This window comes from Saccopteryx leptura, chromosome 4 (genome assembly GCF_036850995.1).
Source record: "Saccopteryx leptura isolate mSacLep1 chromosome 4, mSacLep1_pri_phased_curated, whole genome shotgun sequence".
Taxonomy (NCBI): Eukaryota; Metazoa; Chordata; class Mammalia; order Chiroptera; family Emballonuridae; genus Saccopteryx; species Saccopteryx leptura.
Genome location: NC_089506.1, coordinates 166,329,687 through 166,352,324, shown reverse-complemented (window position 1 = coordinate 166,352,324; position 22,638 = coordinate 166,329,687). Strand labels below are relative to the sequence as shown.

Below are 22,638 nucleotides of genomic sequence, written 5' to 3'. Positions count from 1 at the left end.
GCGAGAGAGGGAGGGTTTGAAAAGCAGATGGGCACTTCTCCTGTGTATCCTGACTAGGAATCGAACCCGGAAAATCCACACTCCAGGCCAATGGTCTACCACAGAGCCAACTGGTGAGGATCTGGATTGTTGTGTTTTTTTGACATTGTAACATCTCTGAAAAGAAGATACATCTAATAATCACTGTTGGCAAGCAATAATCATAAGTGGCCACTACATGCATGCATTAACTTGATTATTATTTCTACAGAAAGACTAGACCAGGGGTCAGGAACCTTTTTTGGCTGGGAGAGCCATGAACACCACATATTTTAAAATGTAATTCCATGAGAGCCATACAACGACCCGTGTATGTTACGCATTATCCAATAAAAATTTGATGTTGTCCCGGAGGACAGCTGTGATTGGCTCCAGCCACCCGCAACCATAAACATGAGCAGTAGGAAATGAATGGATTGTAGTACATGAGAATGTTTTATATTTTTAACCTATTTTTTTTTTATTAAAGATTTGTCTGCGAGTCAGATGCAGCCATCAAAAGAGCTACATCTGGCTCGCAAGCCATAGGTTCCCGACCCCTGGACTAGACTAATGCAAGTCCTTGACTCTATTGATAAAAGGCGTTTAAATAGCATTTGAGAGAAAAATTAAGAATCTTAGGTGTTGTCTGAAAAAAGCTTCTGCTACAGCTTCTGAGAAAACTCAATCAGCAATATGAAAAACTTGCAAAAGGGGCATAAGCAACTTAGAAGACAATCTCAGAGCCCACTTCTAACAAATTTTGTATCACTATCAGTCTTAATAGTATGAAGGACGATATTGTGTAAATAAACAGAAATGTCAACAACTATAACACAGATACACACACACACACACACACACACACACACACACACACACACACACACATATATATATAGCAAGAGAGGGAAAGAGAGATAGAAATGAGTTCAAACCATTCCCTTTAAAAAGCACTAACTCAGCCTGACCTATGGTGGCACAGTGGGTAAAACATTGGGCTGGAATACTGAGGTCACCAGTTCAAAATCCAGGGCTTGCCCGGTCAAGGCACATATGGGAGTTGATGCTTCCAGCTCCTCCCCTTTCTCTCTCTCTAAAAATGAATAAAATCTCCAAAAAAATGTTTAAAAAAAGCACTAACTCACTGGTGAACTTTTTTTAAATCAACTTTATTTTTTAGAGCTGTTTTACTTTCACAGCAAAATTGAGCATAAAGTTTAGACATTTCCCATATACCTCCTAGTCCTCACACACATTGCCTCCCACATTAGCAACATCCCCCAAAAGAGCATTTATTAGAAGTAATGAACATATAAAATGACACATCATTATCATTAAGTTTCACTCTTGGTGTTGTACATTCTATGAGTTTGAACAAACATATACTGACATGATCTACCATTATAGTATCATACCTCTGTGTTCCATCTCTTCGTCCCTCTCACCCTTCACAACCATTGATATATTTATCTTATTTTATTTTTCAACCATAGGTTATAGTCAGTATTATTCTGTATTAGTTTCAGGTATACAGCATAGTGGTTAGACAATCATAAACTTTACAAAGTGAGGCCCTCTGAAATTTCAAGTGCCCACCTGGCACCGCCGCTAGTATTTTTTCTTTTTTCTTTTTTTTTTTAGTGAGAGAAGGGGAGGCAGAGACAGACTTCTGCATGTGCCCAGACTGGGATCCACCCAGCAAACCCATCAGGAGGCAATGTGCTGCCCATCTGGGGTGTTGCTCTGTTGCAACTGGAGCCATTTTTAGCACCTGAGGCGGAGGCCATGGAGCCACTCTCAGTGCCCAGGGCCAACTCGTTCCCATGACTGCAGGAGGGAAGGAGAAGAAAGAGAAACAGAGATAGAGAGATAAGTGAGAGGGGGAGTGGTGGAGTAGCAGATGGGCACTTGTCCTATGTGCCCTGACTGAGAATCAAACCCGGGACATCCACATGCCAGGCCAATGCTCTACCACTGAGCCAATCAGCCAGGGCACCACTGGTATTTTTATAACAATCAAAATTTTTCTTTCCCCAGAACATCAAGGAGTTTTACAATCAAATGGTATTTAGCCTTTTGAGACTGGATTCTTCCACTTAGTAATATACATTTACATTCCTCCATGCTTTTTTGGCTCAGTAGCTCATTTCTTTTGAAAGCTGAATAATATGTGATTGTCTAGATGTACCACAGTTTATTTATCCATTCACCTAATAAAAGAAATCTTGGTTGCTTTCTTTTCTTTTTTTTATTAATTTTTTAAAAATATTTTATTTATTCATTTTAGAATTTTAGAAAGGAGGGAGGGAAAGAGGGAGGGAGGGAAAGAGGGAGGGAGGGAGGGAGGGAGGGAGGGAGAGAAGAGGAGGGGGGAGGAGCAAGAAGCATCAACTATGTATATGTGCCTTGACCAGGCATGCCCAGGGTTTCGAACCAGCGACTTCAACATTCCAGGATGACGCTTTATCCACTGCGCCACCACAAGCCAGGCTTGGTTGCTTCTAAGTTTAGGTATTATCAAAGCCCTGGCCGATTGGCTCAGCAGTGGAGCATCGGCCTGGTGTGCAGAAGTCCCGGGTTCAATTCCCGGCCAGGGCACACAGGAGAAGCGTCCATCTGCTTCTCCACCCCTCCCCCTCTCCTTCCTCTCTGTCTCTCTCTTCCCCTCCTGCAGCCAAGGCTCCACTGGAGCAAAGATTGCCTGGGCGCTGAGGATGGCTCTGTGGCCTCTGCCTCAGGCGCTAGAATGGCTCTGGATGCAACAGAGTGATGCCCCAGAGGGGCAGAGCATCGCCCCCTGGTGGGCATGCTGGGTGGATCCCGGTCAGGCGCATGCGGGAGTCTGACTGCCTCCCCGTTTCCAGCTTCGGAAAAATGAAAAAAAAATAAAAATATATAAACCTGCTATTAACATTCATGTGTACGGGTTTTTGTGTGGACATAAGTTTTCAACTCCTTTGAGTTAATACCAAGGAGCATGATTGCTGAATCCTATCGCAAGAGTATATTTACTGTTATAGGAAATGCCAGTCTTCCAAATTGGCTGTGCTATTTTGCATTCCCACCAGTAATGAACGGTTGTTCCTGTTATTCATATCCTCACTAGCATTTAGTGTTGTCAGTGTTCTGGAGTTTGATTATTTATGTAAGTGTGCTGCGGTATCTCACTGTTATTATAATTTGCATTTCCCTGATGACATATGTTGTGGAGTATCTTTTCATGTGCTTATTTGCCATCTGCATATTTTCTTTAGTCAGGTGTCTGTTAAGGTTTTGGCCCATTTGTTAATCAAGTTATTTGTTTTCTTAGTGGACTTCTAAGTATATTTTAGATTGAGAGTTTTTTGCAAATAGCTTCTCCAGTCTATGGCTTATCTTTTCGTTTTCTTGACACTGTCTTTTGTAAGTTTTTAATTTTGATGAAGTTTACTTATCAATTATTTATTTAATGGATTATGTCATTATGTTCTGTCTAAAAAGTCATCACCATACCAAAATCATCTAGGTTTGCTCCTATGTTATTTTCCAGGCATTTTATCATTTTATGTTTTATATTTAGATCCATGATACACTTCGAGTTCATTTTCATAAAGCATATAAGATCTGTGTCTAGATTCATTTTGCATATAGATGGATGTCCAGCATCTTTTTTTTAAATAATTTTTTTTCTGATGCTGACTTTGCCCCTTTATCAAAGATCCATGACTATATTTATGTGGATCTATTTCTGGGCTATTTGTTCCATTGATCTATTTGTCTATTGTCTCATGCAAAATCTACACTATCTTGATTACTGTGTGTTTATAGTAAGTCTTGAAATTAGGTTACAAAATAATATCAGTCCTCTGACTTTGTTCTCCTTCAATATCCTACTGGCTCTTCTGGGCCTTTTGTTTGTCCATATAAACTTTAGAATCAGTTTGTCAATATCCACAACATAACCTGCTGGGATTTTCATTGGGGTTGTGCTGAATCTGTAGAACGAGTTGGAAATAACATCTGACATCTTGACAAAAGTAAATCTTCCCATCCATTAACATAGGATATCGTTCAGATTTCTTTCTTCTTTGATTCTCTCATCAGGTCTATCATTTGGTCCTACAGGTCTTGTACTTACTTTGTTAGATTTATACTTACTTAAACCTAAGTATTTCATTTTGGGGGATGCTAATTTATGATATTTTGTTGCTAATTGCATAACAACTTGTTCAGTGTTTGCTGGTCTATAGGAAAGCAATTGACTTTTGTATGTTACCACTGTATCCTGCAACCTTGCTATAATGCTTAGGTCCAAGAGATTCTTTGTTGATTCTATTGGATTTCCTACAAAGACAATCTTGTCATCTGTGAACAAAAAAAAACTTTATTTCTTTGTTCCTACTCTGTATACTTTTTCTTTTTCTTGTCTTGCTGAATTAGCCATGACTTCCAGTATGATGTTAACAAGCAGTGGTAAGAAGGAACATTCTTGCCTTGCCATGATCTTAATAAGAAAGCTTTGAATTTCTCACTATTAAATATGATATCAGCTGTAGCATTTATTTTTCTTTTTCAGAGAGGATATAGAGAGAAGGGGAGAGGGGAAGAGCAGGAAGCATCAACTCATAGTAGTTGCTTCTCATATATGCTTTGCCGAGTAAACCCGGGGTTTCTAACTGGTGACTTCAGCATTTAGGTTGATGCTTTATCCACTGTGCCATTTTTTGTAGGTATTCTTTTTTTAGAGAGAGACTGGAAGGGACGTAGAGGGAGATGAAAAGCATTAACCTGTACTTGTTTCATTTTAGTTGTTCACGGATTGCTTATCATACGTGCCTTGACTGGGGGGCTCAAGCCAAGCCATTGACCCCTTGCACAAACCAGCAACCTACGGCTCAAGCCAACGACCCCAGGCTTCAAGCCAGCAACCTCTGGGCTAAAGCCAGCAACCTTGAGATCATGTTGATGATCCCGTGCTCAAGCCAACGAGCCCACACTTAAGTGAGTGAGCTCAAGGTTTCGAACCAGGAACCTCAGCATTCCAGGTTGATGCTCTATCTACTGCACCACTACCAGTCAGGATGTAGATATTTTTCATCAAGTTTACTAAGAATCTTTATCATGAGTTAGATTTTGTCCAATGCTTTTTCTGCATCTATTCATATAATTGTCTGATTTTTCCTTTTTTAATCTATTTATGTGATGGTTTCCATTAATTGCTTTTCAAATGTTGAATAAACCACATACCTGAAATACAACCCAATTGGCCATGATATATTGTTAGACTTGATTTCCTAATAGCTAAGGATTTTTGCATCTATGGTTATGAGAAATATGAGCCTGTAGTTTTCTTTTTTTTCTAATATCCGATCTGGTTTTGGTATTAGGGTAATGCTGGCATAAGAGAATAAATTAGGACTTTTCTCTTTATATTTTCTCAAAGAGTGTATAGAAAATTGGTATAATTTCTTTAATAGAATTAACCAGTGAGCTCATTTGAGCTTAGTACTTCACATTTTGGAAGGTTTTTAATTTTGATTCAATTATATTATCAGATATTTGCCTATTCAGATTGTCTATTTCTTCTCATGTGAGTTTAACAGATGTGTCCTTAAATGAATTGGCCTATTTCTCTACATTATCTAATCTGCAGGCATAAGGCATAAGGTATGCTCACTTTCACTTCTGATATTAGTAACCTGTGCTGTACTGTGCTTTTGTTAGCCTAGCTAGAGACTTACTGATTTTCTTGATCTTTTCAAACAACCAATTTTAGGTTTTGTTGAGTTTTATCTGATTTCCTATTTTCACTGTCACAGATTTCCACTCTAATTTTTATTATTTCTTTTCTTCTGCTTACTGATGATTCAATTTGGTCTTCTTTTTCTAGTGTCCTAAGGTGGAATATTAGCTGAATGATTTTATATCTTTCTTCTTTTCTAATATATGCATTCAATGCTATACATTTCTGCCAGCACTGTTTCTGAGTGCCACAAATTTGGATAAGTTTTGTTTTCTTTTTCATTTTCATTTAATAAAAAATATTTTTTAATTTCTCTTAAGATTTTTTTCTTTGATCCATGTGTTTTTTACAAGTATGTCGTTTAACCTCCAAGTATTTAGGAATTTTCCAGCTATCTTTCTGTTACTGATTTCTAGTTTAATTCCATTGTGGTCACAGAGCTGACATTGTTTGATTTCTTTTAAATTTATTAAGATATGATTTATGGTCTAGAATGTGGTCTATCTTGTTGAACCTTCGATGTCAGCTTGAAAAGAATGTGTACTTGGCTCTTCTTGCATGAAATAATCCATAGATGTACACTGTCTCTAGTTGATTAATAATGGTATGTCTTCGCTGATTTTCTCCCTGCTGAGTCTTTTCTCACAGAAGGGTATTGAAGTTTCCAACTGTAATAGAGAACTCACCTATTTCTCCTTACAATTCTAATAGTGTTTGTAGTTCTATCAGTATTTTAATACTGTATTGTTAGACACATATACGTTAAGAATTAGCGTCTTCTTGGAAAACGAACTACTTTATCATTGTGTAATTTCCTTCCTTATTTCTAATAAATCTCCTTCCTTTGAAGACTTCTCCATCTGGAATTAATACGGCCACTCCTGCTTTCCTTTGACTGTTGTTAGCATGCTGTATCTTTATCCTTTTAGAATTAATTCATGTGTGTCTGTAGATTTAAAGTGGGCTTCTTATAAAAAACATGTATTTGGGTCTTGTTGTTTTGATCCACTCTGACAATGTCTGTCATTTCATTGGTTCATTTGAACCACTAACCTTCAGAGTAATTATTGATAAATCTGGGTTAATATCTACCATATTTGTTAGTTTCTTATTTCTTACCCTTGTTATCTGATGCTTTTATTGTCTTCCACCCTTATCATGTCATTTCTGGTTTTGAGTATTTTATGATTCCATTCTCTCTCATTTGTTAGCATATCAGTTATACTTTTTTTTTTTTTACATTTTTTAGTGGTTATCCTAGAGATAACAATATGCGTGTATAACAAATCCAAGTCCACTTTCAAATAACATTATCCTTGCAGTAACAAAATGATCTTAATTATTCCTTCCCGTTCCTTGTATCATTGCTGTCATTTAATTTTACTTATATATAAGATTACATAAACATATATACATATGTGTGTATGTGTGTGTATATATATATACACACACACACCACACACACAGACATACATATGAATGCACTTTCTTGACTACATTGTTGCTATTATTATTTTCTTTTCTTTTTGTATTTTTCTGAAGTGAGAAGTGGGAAGGCAAAGAGACAGTCTCTCCCATGTGCCCAACCGGGATCCACCCAGCAAGCCCACTAAGGGGTGATATCTGCCCATCTGTTGCTCTGTTGCAACAGGAGCCATTCTAGCACCTGAGGCAGAGGCCATGGAGCCATCCTCGGCGCCCAGGCCAACTTTGCTCCAATGGAGCCTTGGCTGTAGGAGGGGAAGAGAGAGACAGAGAGGAAGGAGAGGGGGAAGGGTGGCAAAGCAGATGGGTGCTTCTTCTGTGTGCCCTGGCCGGGAATCAAACCCAGGATTTCCACATGCCGGGCTGACATTCTACCACTGAGCCAGCCGGCCAGGGCCACTATTATTATTTTCAACAAACTGTTATCAGTTAAATCAATTAAGAATGAGAAAAATAGAAGTGTTTATCTTCACTGATTCCTCCTCTGATGCTTTTCCTTTTTTTATGTGTATCTTAGTTATGACCGCTGTCCCTCAAATTTTGATTGTCTGAGAAAGTATTTCTCCTTCATCTTTGAAGGAGAATTTTACAGTGTATAGAATTTTAGGCTGGTGGGATTTTTTTCTCAACACTTTAGGTATTTCATTCCTCTTTCTCCTTGTTTGCATGACTTCTGAGAAGTCAGATGTAATACTTATATTTGTTCTTCTATAGGTAAGATGATTTTTAATCTAGCTTCCTACAGGATTTTTTCTTTATCTTTTACTTTCTGTAGTTTCAAATCAAAATGCCTACGTATGGTTTTTATTTTGGGTTTTTGGGTTTTTTGTTTTGTTTTGTTTTGTTTTGTTTTGGTCATTTACTCTGTTTGATTTTCTCTGGCATTCTTGGATCTATCATTTGGTACCTGACATTAATTTGAAAGAATGTTCAATCTTTACTGTTTCTAATTTTTCTTCTGTTCCTTTCTCTTTCTTATCCTGCTGGAATTCTCACATGTGTAACACCTTTTGTAGCAGTCCTACAGTTCTTTAACATGCTGTTCATTTATTTTCAGTCTTTGTTCTCTTTGCTTTTCTGTTTTGGAGATTTCTACTGATATATTCTCGAGTTCAGAGATTCTTTGTTCAGTGTGTCCAGCCTCCTAATAAGCCCACCAAAGGCATTCTTCACATTTACTGCAGTGTATTTGATCTCTAACATTTCACTTTGCTTCTTTCTCAGGATTTTCATCTCTCTGCTTACATTGCCTATCTGTTGTTGCATGCTATCTATCCATTAGAGCCCTAAACATATGAAACAAAAAGACAGTTTTAAATTCCCAGTGTAATAATTCCAACATCCCTACCATATCTGGTTTTGATGCTTACTCTGTCTCTTCCAACTATGGTTTTGTCTTTTGGTTACCATTTTTTCTTAATTGACAGGCATGATGGTTTGAGTAAAAAAGAACTAATGTAAATAGGCCTTTACTCATGTGGTGATTAGTTGGCAGGGGAAGAAAAGCTTTTTATAGTCCAATGACTAGGTTTCAGTCTTTTAATAAGCCTGTGACTCCGGACTGTGAACATTACATGTGCTTCTCAGTCCCCAACCTCCATTACATAGGACTGGTAGCTTGAATGGGCCAAAGCTGCATACTTCCCTTCCCCCAGGCTGTTAGGCTCTGGTTAACAGTTTCTTCTGAAGGCAAACCTTGCTAAGGAGAACAAAATATACTGGTTTATGGCAAAATGCTTCCTTTTCCTCTCTCCCTGCCAGGACCATGAAACTTTTCTCCAGTGTTCACAGTGAGAACCTAGTAGAGACCCAGGAGATAAAATTCACAAAAGTGTGGGGGGCCCTCAGACTGGGTCCTCCTGAAGTTCTTAACTGACAGAGTTATCCACACTGAGCCTTCAGAAATTATCAGTTACCATTCAGGTTTTCTGCACCCAGAACTGGTTCCAAAAAATGATCAGCCCTGATAAGTAGTGATTCCTTATATTAGTTTGTCAGTCTTCCTAATTTTAGTGACAGCCAATGGCCCTGTGACTTCACTTCTCTTATTAACCTAAGAAGAATAGTTTATTTTTCAATTTTTTTAGCCTTTTACTTGTTGTTTGAATAAAACGGCAACTTCCAAACTTTTTACGTGATGGACTAGAAATTGGAAGTCTAAACTTTTGAAATTGCTAAAGAACCAATCCATTATTCTGCAAACTAGCAAATTAATAGCAAAAACAAGCATTTATCCTACCTTCCCTATATAAATTATGCCTCAGTGTAACTAAATAGTTGGTCTAGAGAAATTCTTAAATTTCAAAAAAAATTTTAATTTTTAAAAATTTTTCCATTGATTTGAGAGAAAGAAAGAGAGGAGAGAGAGAAGCATCAACTCACTGTTCCACTGAGTTGTTCCATTTAGTTGAGTATTCAATGATGGCTTCTTATATGTGCCCTAACTGGGAATCAGACCTGTGACCTCAGCACTCTGGGATCAGATTTTATTTACCCACTGAGCCACCCAACCAGGGTTAGAGAAATTCTTTATTGAAATATTCCTGCTAACAATTGCCTTAGAAATGATATGAGAAAATCTTGCCATTTTACAACCTCCACTGAAATAATAGATTAAGCAGTGAACATCAATTGTTTATAAAATGATTATATGAAAAGCTAAAAGAAACTTTATTAATAGACTGATCAGGCTGGCAAAAACAGAACCTATCAGTCAAGTTTAATATCACAAAAATATCACAAAAATATAAACAAGCAGACACATTATCTAACTTCCAATATAAAATAAGAAGTCTATACCAACACCTATCATGCATACTTGCCCAAAATAAACAGCAAGAATCTTATCAAGCCTCTAGCTCTAACTTCCAGTTACAGCAGAAGTGGAGGAGAAGGAAATGTGAAATCACATGGACACTGCTGAAAGCGAAGTGGTTACGGGGGAAGGGGAGCAAAGAGGGACAAATATATATACGGTGACAGAAAATGATTTGACTTTGGGTGATGAGCACACAACACAATCAATAGTTCAAATGCTATAGAGGTGTTCACCTAAAATCTATGTACTCCCATTGATCAGTCACCTCATTAAATTTAATTTCATAATAAAAAAGAAAAATCATATCACAACATGCTAACAACAAAATTCAAAATAAAGAAAATTCAATCCTATAGAGCAAATTACCCACTTTTTCCAAAAATAAATTGCATTTTAAAGAGAAATAAGGACCGCCCTGGTTGGTTAGCTCAGTCCTTTAGACTTAAGAGTGTTGTCCCAAAACACCAAGGTTGAGGGTTTGATACCCAGTCAGGGCACATGCAGGAAGCAACCAATGGGTGCACAGCTAAGTAGGACCACAAATGAATGCTTCTCTCTCTCTCTCTCTAAAATCTATCAATTAAAAAAAAATTTTAAAGGAGGGAGAGCAACCTACATTATGGAGAATTATTCAAATGTAAGGTAAATGGACCATGTTTGGATCCTGATTCAAGTGCCATACTATAAAAAGTATTTAAACAACAATCATTTAAACAGTCAGGATATTAAATAATATTAGAAATTATTGTTATCTTTATATAGATTAATAATAATATAATTGTGTTTTATTAAAAATAGTACATAAGTTCACAATATATACTAAAATAATTATGAATAAAATATAGAATTTCCTTATTTCCTTTACAATGATCCAGCACTGAAGAAAGAGTAGGTGAGAGTACTATAGATGGAAAAAAAAAACACATTTACTATGTAGATGAAGGTATAGATGGAAGTTCATTTTAATATTCTCTCCTTTCTTTGTACATTTGCAAATTTTTATAATCTAAACCACTGTAAAAGTTATACAGAAGAGTCATACTCTGAACATGCAGAGAGGAAGGAGAGGGAAAAGGGTGGAGAAGCAGATGGGGGCTTCTCCTATGTGCCCTGGCCGGGAATCGAGCCTGGGACTTCCACACGCTGGGCCAACACTCTATCACTGAGCCAACCGGCCAGGGCCTATTTTGCTTATATTTTCATTTTTACATTATACAGAGTATTACAAATTTTTTTAAGCCTAAAATAGCCATTTCAATAAGTAAAAAAATAAAAGTTCTTGGTCCAAGCACAAAGGTTGGCAGTTCAATCCCCGGTCAGTTTACATACAGGAACAGATCATTGTTCCTCTTTCTCTTTCTCTTTCTTTCTCTCTTTCTCTCTCTTCCCCCTTCTTCTCTCTCTAAAATCAATAAATAAAATTTAAAAATAAAAATTTAAAAATAAAAATTATCTAATTGATAAAAAATGTATTGTATCATAGTTTAATTGACAGTATTTTTTTCTTTTGTAACAGTACATAAAGTAAATATATTTTATAGTCAGTGTTTTATATTTAAAAATAAGCTATTACTTATTAGAGACATCAAAACATTTTGTGTCAGGAAATATGGTGCAAACAAGTTTTGAAAGTCAAACAGAACAAAACAGTTCAGTGAATTTAAAAATCAGCTAAAGAAAAATTTGAGAATGGAAAGACAAACCTTGATCATCTCTGCCTCTATCTGCTGATGAACGCTTATATAACTTTTCTTCACCTGCTGCTTGTCTTTGATCATCATGGTGAGCCTGTGTAAGGGTCCAGAATTTAGGTCCTCTGCATGTGTCTTCATAATCCTACTGAGTTGTTCTGTCTGGTGAATCATAAGTAGCCATGACTTTTAAAAACATAAAGGGAAAAATAGCTTTGTATTAGAAGTTTGCATTTAGCTGTGCCTTAAGTGTTTAAGAAATTTAAATACGTATTTAGTTTTACAAAAATAATTACATGAATATAAAAATGGCAGGTTTCCAGCAATTGTGCAATAAACTATGAACAGTTCATATTTAACATCTTCAACTTCAAGTACGATGTTTCAAAAGTAAGTAATTAGAGACTAAGCAGAACACTAGGAAAGGGATTGAAGGACTAGAAGAATCCACACTTGCAGTGTTCTTGTTTTTCAACACAGTGATATATTGTTTCTGCTCACACCATTCTAATTCTTCAGTAAAGTCACCATTTCCTAACAAAAGAATTTTCCCATCTGCGTTCTAAACTTGACTCTCTGGCATCTGATCCTGCGGATTCCTCACACTCTTCTATTTGGGCTTGCATGAGTTTTTATCTTCCCAGAGCCTACTTATCTTCCTCCCTTCCTAACAATGCTTTCTCAGTTTTTCTACCTGCTCTTCTTTGCTGCTTCTATCTTAAATATAGGCATTCTCTGGACTCCTAGCTATAGTCATTTTCTTTTGTTAATAAATACCATTAGTTTCTTATGGTTTTTCTAACATAGACTATTATCTCCATAGCAGAGACACAAAATAGTAGGTTTCGACAAGTGGGCATATGGATACTGATGAAAACAAAACGAAACAAAATAAAACAGTCATTTGTTATTAGATTTTCTAACTAAAAAATACTGAAAAAAGTAACAGAGAAGCGCTCTTCATAATTCTGTTCAGAAAAAATTACTGGAGACTTACCACAGTCAAGGAAGATCCTTGTTTAAAGATACAAAAATGAGCAAGATATGGCTTCAGATACTTACAAAACTAATTGTTCTACTCTAATAATTTTGATCTGTGAATAAACAAAATTATTATCTATCTGTTAATATTCTAATATAATGCTAAATCAAAATTATAGTCTAAAGAAAGCAAGTTCTTAGTCACATTCAAAACTCTCCAAGGTCTGAGTGGGTAAGCTTGCTTTTAATACACTGCCATATACATTTCTCAAAATAAAAAAATTTATAAACCTTGTTGAGGAAGGGGAGTCATTTTAGTTCGTTCTATACTATTATGAACATGGAAGAAGACATGTGGCCTATGAACACATCACATTTACTTTCAAATTCGAAAATCTTAGTACTATTAACACATTCTTGATAACACAAAGCAATTTAAAACTAGTGGAACTTTGCAATAAACACCTAAATTTTAACAAAGAAATCAATTTTTAAAACTACATAAAATGGATTAAAAATATAAACTAAATGGCCTTAATAACTCTTGTAGCTTTACCTTTTTCATTTGATACGTTCATTCTAAAAATTACAATGGGAAAACATTAGATAGCATGGGAATAACGTTAAGGCTACAAATAACAAGAAGGGAAAAAAGTGAGAGGAACCAGTTCTTTCTCTATCTTCAAAATATAAATAATCTAAGTGCTTTGCAGCAATAAATGTTTGTGATTCTACGTAGAAGTTGCAGTATAGGGAAGAAGCTTTTTTGGAAGCCAGCATTAAAGAGCACACAGAACTAGTTCAGACTGCCCTCTTCCTCCCAGAAGGGCACACCTGTTCACAGCAGTCACTGCAGGAAGTCTAAACCTCCAAGGTATATATTATCACCCTGTCAACCCCTAATCTGACCCAGGACACTATCTATAGCATCCTGTAACCTCAAGAACTGCTGGTCTATGATTAGAAAATTCTTTATACTTCTAGCAGAACTTTTCATATGGCTTTAGCAAAAACCTGGCTCTATCCTACTCCAGCCTCTAAATATTGCTAATAAACACTTCCTCTCTTCCTAAAAAAAGTCTCTTCCCCTTAGAAACTCTGGCCACCATTCCCCATGAACAATCCATCAGCAAGTCTCTGATTATCCCTCTCAAGTCTACCACAAATTCACCCACTTCTTTTGTAAAAAACGCAATTCCATATCTGTAAACTGCAATAAAGCAAAGCACAATAAAAAGAGGCATGCTTGTAATTAGAAACTTTGAAGGAGACAGAGGGGGTGGGATAGAAAAAGTATTTGAAAAAAATGACTGAAAATACTCAAAACTTGAAAACTACAACCCACAGATTCAAGAAAGTCAATCTACCCAAGCACAAGAACTGTGAAAAAACAAAAAACAAATAAAACACAATCAGTACCATATCTAAGTCAAATAGCCTTTGGACAGTCAAATAATATAGTAATGTTTATAAACTAGTTACATATATAAAACCCCATCAATTCTATAACTCATTTCAATGAATTCCTGGATACCTTATTTTTTCTAATAAAATTTAAAATTTCTTCCCCTGTAAATGCAGTAGGAATTCACTAGTCTCCTTCCCTGCCTACTTCATGTCGCAATATCCGAAACTACAGCTATGTTCTCATCTGGTGTAACTTTTTAAAGAATCAAATGACGGAGGATACAGGGTGAGTCAGAGAGACATGGGTCATCTTTCAATGTAATTAAAGCCTTTCTACCAATGAAGGGGTTGAAATTTGTAACCCCTGTTATTTCAAGTACTATAACTTCTAAGATTATTAAACACTAACATAATAACCAAAATGGATCCTGAATAAAAATACTCTACAGACAAAAAGACTGTTGAATTAATACTTTTAAAATAAAATAGAATTAAAATAATCAAAGTCAATAACTGGGTTCTAAAATCTGGCACCAAATATGCTGAGCTGCATTAGCTCAGGCATGGCACAGTCTCAGAAGAGTCATTTCCGGAAACCACATGACTATAACAATATTACTATTGCTATTAAAAAAAATAGTCTAAATATCTAAACACAGATCAAGCCAGGAAAAAAAAACCTGCATTACCTTTTCTTTCCCAATACTTTTTCTTCCAGCTTCCTAGCCTCAGTGCCCCTCAACTGCTTAGTTCTCCTTTGACTCAAAGGCCATACTTTCTGTTCTTCAGGAAGTTAACTGGCCAGTCACCTTTGCCCTTCAGAAGCAAATCACATAATCACATACCCTAAGCAGTTTCTCCTACCAAAAATTAGGGGTTGAATGAAAGACCTGTGCAGTTTCTTCCAGCTCCTACACCCTGTGATTTTTCTCTACTTAGCTATTATATTTCCCGCTTGACTCTCATCCTCATAAACTCCTTGAGATTTATAGCTCATGTCCATGAAGAGTCCCTTGCTGATCCAGCTCTAGTGGATCTTTGGTAATACCAAGCTGGCCTATTTAGAACTTTTAAAGAAAACAGTAAGTTTACAGTTACTATCCTGGTGGTGTTTGCCTGCATCCTCTGAGATTCTGTGATATTCCTGATCTCCACCTTCCTGCGTTCCGTTCCCATTCCCCATCCAGGTCCCAGACAAGCTGGTCGATCTGTTATCTCCTACTTCCTGATCCCCCAGATCTTCTTGATTGGCTCTTTCAACTCAACATTGCTTTAAAAAACAAAAGCCCTCCCTTTCGTCCCCCAGTCCAACCAACGATTCCAGCTACTGCTCTATATAATCTTTTCCACAACCCCTCAAATACACTGCTGGGGCAAAAAAAAAAAAGGTAAAACTCTGCATTTGTTCTCTGAAGGTATGAACCAAACTGTACACTGAGGACACTCCCTTTCTCTAAAGCTGTCAAAAAATACTGTTTTCTTCTCTCACATCCTGTGCAACATAAAACCAAAATGAAGAGCTAATATTTTCCATTACTTCTCCCCAGTGGCACCCCTATTAAAGCCAACCATGCTTGTCTGGATGACCCTCTGCTCCACCACTATAACATTATCTACGTGTTGGACACTCACAAGCTTTCTCTTATCACTGAACACTCTGAGGCAAATATTGTCATCTTATAAATGGTGTCAAAGAGATGAAATACTCTGGCCAAGGTCACACAGCTAATAAACTGAAAAGCTCAGATTCAAACCAAATCTACTTTAATGTGCTAGACCTGATACAACCTAAAATGTTTGAGGGATACAGAAGTATGGGGCTCTAAAGACCCTTGTATTAAATATTACTTTGAGATTAACTTTATACGGTAAACTGATGAGCATAGCCTGAAAACTGGTTAAAAATTACATAGTAATCTTTAATTAACCTGTATTTAGTGCTAATCATTAAATTTGAAACTGAGAACCACAGACAAAAGCTTTCTACTCCCTTTAAGCTACCTACTTTGTACCATGAGTATTACCTAAAGTAAAAAATCCTTCTAGAAAATACATAATAAACTCTCTAATATTTCTCTTAATAATATTTTTTCTGATGTATCTCCTTAAGCAAAGAAAACTAAACAAACAAACAAATGGGACTATGTCTAGTTGAAAGCTTCTGCAAGCAAAAAAACACTATCAATAAAAGGCAACCTAGTGAATGAGAGAAGATACTCATGAATAAAACACCTAATAATATTCAAAATTTATAAATGGCTCAGACAAGATCAGGTACATTCAGAGTGGTATAAAAAACTCATACAACTTTACCACCAAAAAACAAACAATCCAATTAAAACATGGGTTGATGCACCCATATAATATTTAGCTGTGAAAACTGGCAGGGATTCCCCAGGGAAAAACAGGAATCTGCTGGAGACCCCAATGACCCTCCAGTGCACAAAATCTTAATCGCAAACACTCGCCCTGGGCACCAGCAGAAGGGATAGAATGAACTAAAGTCATACAAGCACAGACTAGGCTTTGTGGCTCCAGGAAAAGAGGTGATAAAGCGACAGTGGCCAGGGTGCCTGTGCTGAGCCCCTCTCCCACACCACAGATGCCATCTTTAGTGGGTAGAACACTCCCCTCCATAGAGCATCAGCCTGGGAAAATGCAAGAGCCGAACCTGCAGACTCCCTATTGCTCCATCCTATGGAGTTCACTCCCTGCAGCAGTCGGCTGCCTGGGCCCTGAATGTAGAAGTAAGGGCAGATTCAGGGGGGATCAATGACTGAGTTGTGTGGCACTGGAATTGGAGCCATTGCCTTCACTTTCCCATGAGCCTAGTCAGAGCATCCCTCTCACACAGATCACTAGCCCCACCCTCCAGACTCCCAGTGGCCCTGCCCTATCTGCTCCAGCTCTCAGGAAGGCCTGGGAAGAATCTAGGAAGCGCTGAGTGAGGTCTGTGCGACAGGTCAGGGGCCATTACCTCACCCTCCCATGAACCTGACCACCACCTCTCCGTCATGGGAAATCTTGTAGCCTTACCCTCCAGACTCCCAGTGGACTCGCCCTGCAAAGCTCAGGCTCTCCCTGAGATCTGGGCAAAATCCAGGACAGACTAAGTTGTGTGACTCTAGGACTAGGGCAATATTTCCCTCCCATGCCAAACTGATGAACTGCTCTCCCTTCACATGGCCAAATTTTGGTCTGTTTGGACCTTTTAAACTCTGCTGCCCTCACCCTGACAACTCCCTCAGACACTGCTCCACCACAAAGGTCTGTGGGTATCTGGCAGTGGCAGCTAGCTTTGGTGTTCCCTGGGACTTTTGCTGCTCCAAACAAGTTGCCCAGGCAAGTCACAAGAAACTTCTGTCATTGACCTATATCAGAATCCCTCCCAAGAGGTCCCAGAACCAATACACCCAGAGGCAAGCTTCAGACAACTTCAGAGAAAGATCCAATTAGGTTCCCAAGGGGCATATCCAAAGGGAGATGGCAGCGGCTCCAGAACCCTCCTGAGGCAAATTCCACTCTGTCTGGTCAACAACCACACAGCAGCTCTTACAATGTCATCAAGATTGATCCTCACAGCCAGCCAGCCTAAGGATTGACCTTATGCATGTACATCCCAACAACAATCAAGACTTAATTATAACAGGAAGACTCACACAACCCACACGTGTGACAATCCTGAAGCACACAGTTCAGGTGATCAAGGAAACAGCATAACTGGTTCCCACAGGACACCTACCATATAGGTCACTCTACCAAGACAGAGAGATGCAGCACATCTACCTAATATACAGAAACCAACACAGAGAGGCAGCCAAAATGGGGAGACAAAAAACATAGCCCAAATGAAAAAAACAAGAGAAATCTCCAGAAAAAAAGAACTAAATGAAATAAGAACAAGCAATTTACCAAATACAGAGTTCAAAGCAATGGTTGTAAAGATGCTCAAGGAATTTAAGAGAAGAAAAGATGAAATCAGTGAGAACTTAAACAAAAAGATAATAAGCATGAAAAAAAAAGACATTTAAAAACCATAAAAAAGGACCAGTCAGAAATGAAGAATACAGTATCTGAAATGAAGAATACACTAGATGGCATCAATAGTAGGTTAGATGAAGCAGAGAATCAAATCAGTGATTTACAAGACAAGGAAGCAGAAAACACCCAATTAGAGCAGCAAAAAGAAAAGTTTTTTTTAAAAAATGTGGATAGTTTAGGGACCTCTGGGGCAACAGGAACCCTAACAACATCCACATCATAGGAGTACCAAGGGAGAAAAAAAAGTACAAGAAATTAAGAAATTTTTTGAAAAAGTAATGAATGAAAACTTCCCTAACATGGTGAAAGAAAAAAATACAAGTCCAGGAAGCACAGAGAGTCCCAAACAAGATGGATCCAAAGAGACCCACACCAAGATACATAATTAAAATGCCAACAATTGCAGATTAAGAGAGAATCTTAAAAACAGAAAGAGAAAGACAGTTACCTACATGGGAGCTCCCATAAATCTATCAGCTGATTCCTCAACAAAACATTTCAAGCCAGAAAGGATTGGTACAAAGTATTCAAAGTGATAAAGCAAGGACTTACAACCAAGACTACTCTACCCAGCACGGCTTTTATTTAAAACGGAAAAAACATATAAAGAGCTACTCAGATAAGAAAAGGATAAAGGAGAGTTCATGACCAACAAACCAGAATTACATAAAATGTTAAAAGGTCTTATTTAAGAAGAATAAAAATAAAAAGAGAAACATAGTTATAAAAAATAAAGTGGCAATAAATAACTACATATCAATAATCACTTTAAAAGTAAATGGCTTAAATGCTTCAATCAAAAGACACAGCATAGTTGAATGGATAAGAAAATAAGACCCATATATTTATATATGCTGTCTATAAGAGACCCACTGAGAACAAAAGATATACACAGACTAAAAGTAAAGAGATGGAGAAAGATATTTCATGCAAATGGAAATGAAAATAAAGCTGGGGTAGCAATATTTATATCAAACAAAACAGACTTTTAAATAAAGGCTACATAGTAAGAGACAAAGAAAAACACTACATAATGATAAAGGGAGCAATCCATCAAGAGGATAAAACCCTTGTAACATTTATGTCCCCAACACAGGAGCACCTAAATATATAAAGCAAATTTTGATGAGCATAAAAGGAGAGATTGACAATAATACAGTCATAATAGGGGTTTTTAACATCCCACTGACATCAATGGCAACGAAAACTCAACAAGCAAATGGAAGCCTTAAATGACACACTAGATCAGATGGATTTATTTTGTATCTTCCCAGCATTTCACCCAAAGCTGCAGAATATACATCCTTTTCAAGTGCACATGGAACATTTTTTAGGATAGACCATGTTAGGATGCAAAACAAGACTCAATAAATTAAGAAGATTAATCATATCAAGCATCTTTTCTGACCATAATGGTATGAAACCAGAACACAATCACAAGAAAAAGAACCGAAAAAAAACACAAAGATGTGGACGTTAAATAACATGTTACTAAAAAATGAATTAATCAAAAATGAGATCAAGGAAGAAAGTAAAAAATACCTGAAAGAAATGAAAATGAGAATACAACAACCCAAACTCTATGGGACACAGTGAAAGCAGTCATAAGACAGAAATTCATAGCATTACAGTCTACCTCAAGAAACAAGAAAAATCTCAAATAATAACCAAACTTGACTCTAAATAGAACTAGAAAAATAACAACAAACAAAGCTCAAAGTGAGTAGGAGAAAATTATAATTAAGATCAGACAAAATATAAATGAAATGGATTGTAAAAAATTTCAAAAGATGAATGAAACCAAAAGCTTATTCTTTAAAAAGATAAACAAGATTGACAAACTTAACCAGACTCATCATGAAAAAAATAGACAAGGGGCAAATAAATAAAATCAGAAATGAAAGAGAAGTAACTGACACCAAAGAAATACAAGGGATTGTAAAAAATATTACAGACAACTATATGCCAATAAATTGAACAATCTAGATTTAATGGGTAAACTCCTAGATACACACAATCTTCCAAAACTGAATCAGAAAGAATCAGAGAATCTGGACAGAATACAACTAATAAAAGTGAAGCAGTAACTTAAAAAACAAACATGCACAAAACTTCAGCAAACAAAAGTCTTGGACCAGGTGACTTCACAGGTGAATTTTACCAACCACTCATAAAACTAACACCTATCCTTCTCAAACTATTCCAAAACATTCAAGAGGAGGGAAAGCTCCCTAGTTCATTTTATAAGGCAAGCATTATCCTCATTCCAAAACCAGATAATGACATTATAAATAAAGAAAATTATATGCCAGCATCTCTGATGAACGTAGATGGTAAAATCCTCAACAAAATATTAGCAAATCAGATCCAACAATACATTAAAAAGATCATATACCATGATCAAGTAAGATTTATTCCTGGGACACAAGGTTGGTACAATATCTACAAATCAATTAATGTGATTCATCACATAAACAAAATGGAGGATAAAAATAATATGATCACACCAGTAGATGCTGAAAAAGCTCTGAAAAAATCTAACACACATTTATGGTAAAACCATTCAGCCAAATGGGAATAGATAGAATGTATCTGAACATAATAAATACTATAAGTTACAAGTCTATAGCTAACTTCATTCTCAATTTTAAAAACTAAAAACATTTCACTTAAGGTCAGGAATAAGACAGAATGTCCAATTTCACCACTTGTACTCACCATAATACTGTAAGTCCTAGCCACAGAAATCAGACAAGAAGAAAAATTAAAGGTATCCAAATTGAAAAAGAAGAAGTAAATTGTCATTATTTGCACATGACATGATACTATGTATAGAAAATCCTCAAGATTCTATCAAAAACTTCTGGAACTTATAAATAAATTCAATAAAGTAGCAAGATACAAAGTAAATCTCCAGAAGTCAGTTACATTTTTATATACCAATAATAATTATCAGAAAGAAATACTTAAAAAAAAAATCCCATTTACAATAGCATCAAAAAATAAAATACCCAGAAATAAATTTAATCAAGGAGATAACAGACAAAATAATCCAAAAATTTATATGGAACCATAAATGACCTGAATAGCCACAGAAATCTTGAGAACAAAGATGGAGGAATCATGTTACCGGATATCAAACTATACTACAAGGCCATAGTAACCAAAACACATGGTGCTGACATAAAAACAGACACATAAATCAATAAAACAGAAGAGAGTCTAGAAATAAACCCACGCCTATATGATCAACTAATATTTGACTAACGAATCAATAACATAAAATGGGGTAAAGGCAGTCTATTCAGTAAATGGTGTTGGGAAAACTGGACAGAGATAAGCAAAAAAAAAATAAAATAAAACTAGAACATCTTCTTACACCATATACAAGAATACACTCAAAATGGACTAAAGACTTCAATGTAAGACTCATGCCACAAAATCCTAGAAAAAAAACATATGCAGTAAAATCTTGGACATTTCTCTTAGTAAATATTTTTTTCTGATATATCTTTTTTTAGACAAGGGAAACAAAAGAAAAAATAAATGGAACTACCTCAAACTAAAAAGTTTTATACAGCAAAGAAAACCATCAACAAAAGGAAAAGTCAGCCCACTAACTGGAAGAACATATCCACCATCTGATATATCCAATAAACAGTTAATATCCAAAATCTACAAAGAACTCATACAACTCAACATCAATAATAATAAAAAAATTCCATCTAAAAATGGGTAAAGGACCTAAATAGACACTTCTACAAAGAGAACATAGAATGGTCAATAGACATAAGAAAAGATGCTCAATGTCACTAATCATAAGAAAAATGCAAATTAAAACCACAATGAGCTATTACCTCACACCTGTCAGAATGGCTATCATAAATCCACAAACAAGTGTTGATGAAGATGTAGAGAAAAAGGAACCTTCATGAACTGTTGGTGGGAAGGCAGACTGGTGCAGCCACTGTTGAAAACAGTTTGGAGGTTACTCAAAAAATTGGAAATGGACTGCTTTATGACCCAGTGATTCCACTTTTGGGTATATATCCAAAGAAACAAAAAACACTAATTCAAAAAAATATATGTACCCTTATGTTCTTTGCAGCATTATTTACAATAGCCAATCCATGGAAGCAGCCCAAGTGTCCGTCAGTAGATGAGTACATAAAAAAAGCTATGGGACATATATACAATGGCATATTACTCAGCTGTAAAAAAAAAAAAAAAAAAAAAAGAATGACGTTTTACCCATTTGGGACAGCCTAACTGCACATACAGGGTATTACACTAAGTAAAATAAGCCAGTCAGAGTAAGCAAGTACCTTATGATTTCACTTATATGGTGAATCTAAAGAACAATATAATAAACAAACAAAACAAACAGACTCAAAGATACAGAGAACAGACTGATGGTTGCCAGAGGGTGTTGGGGAACCGGATAAAAATGGTGAAGGGACTGAGAAGTAGAG

General features: G+C 36.4%; 1 protein-coding gene across 5 annotated transcripts in view; it reads right to left on the bottom strand.

Annotated features, from left to right (window-relative positions):
- The window catches only part of FER (FER tyrosine kinase), a 460,210-nt gene that overhangs the window by 362,965 nt on the left and 74,607 nt on the right, over positions 1-22,638 (bottom strand). For all 5 annotated transcript variants that reach the window (XM_066381979.1, XM_066381978.1, XM_066381980.1 and 2 more), the window contains one exon: positions 11,750-11,923. In XM_066381979.1, coding sequence (XP_066238076.1) covers positions 11,750-11,923 — 174 coding nt within the window. The remainder of the gene's footprint in view (positions 1-11,749; positions 11,924-22,638) is intronic.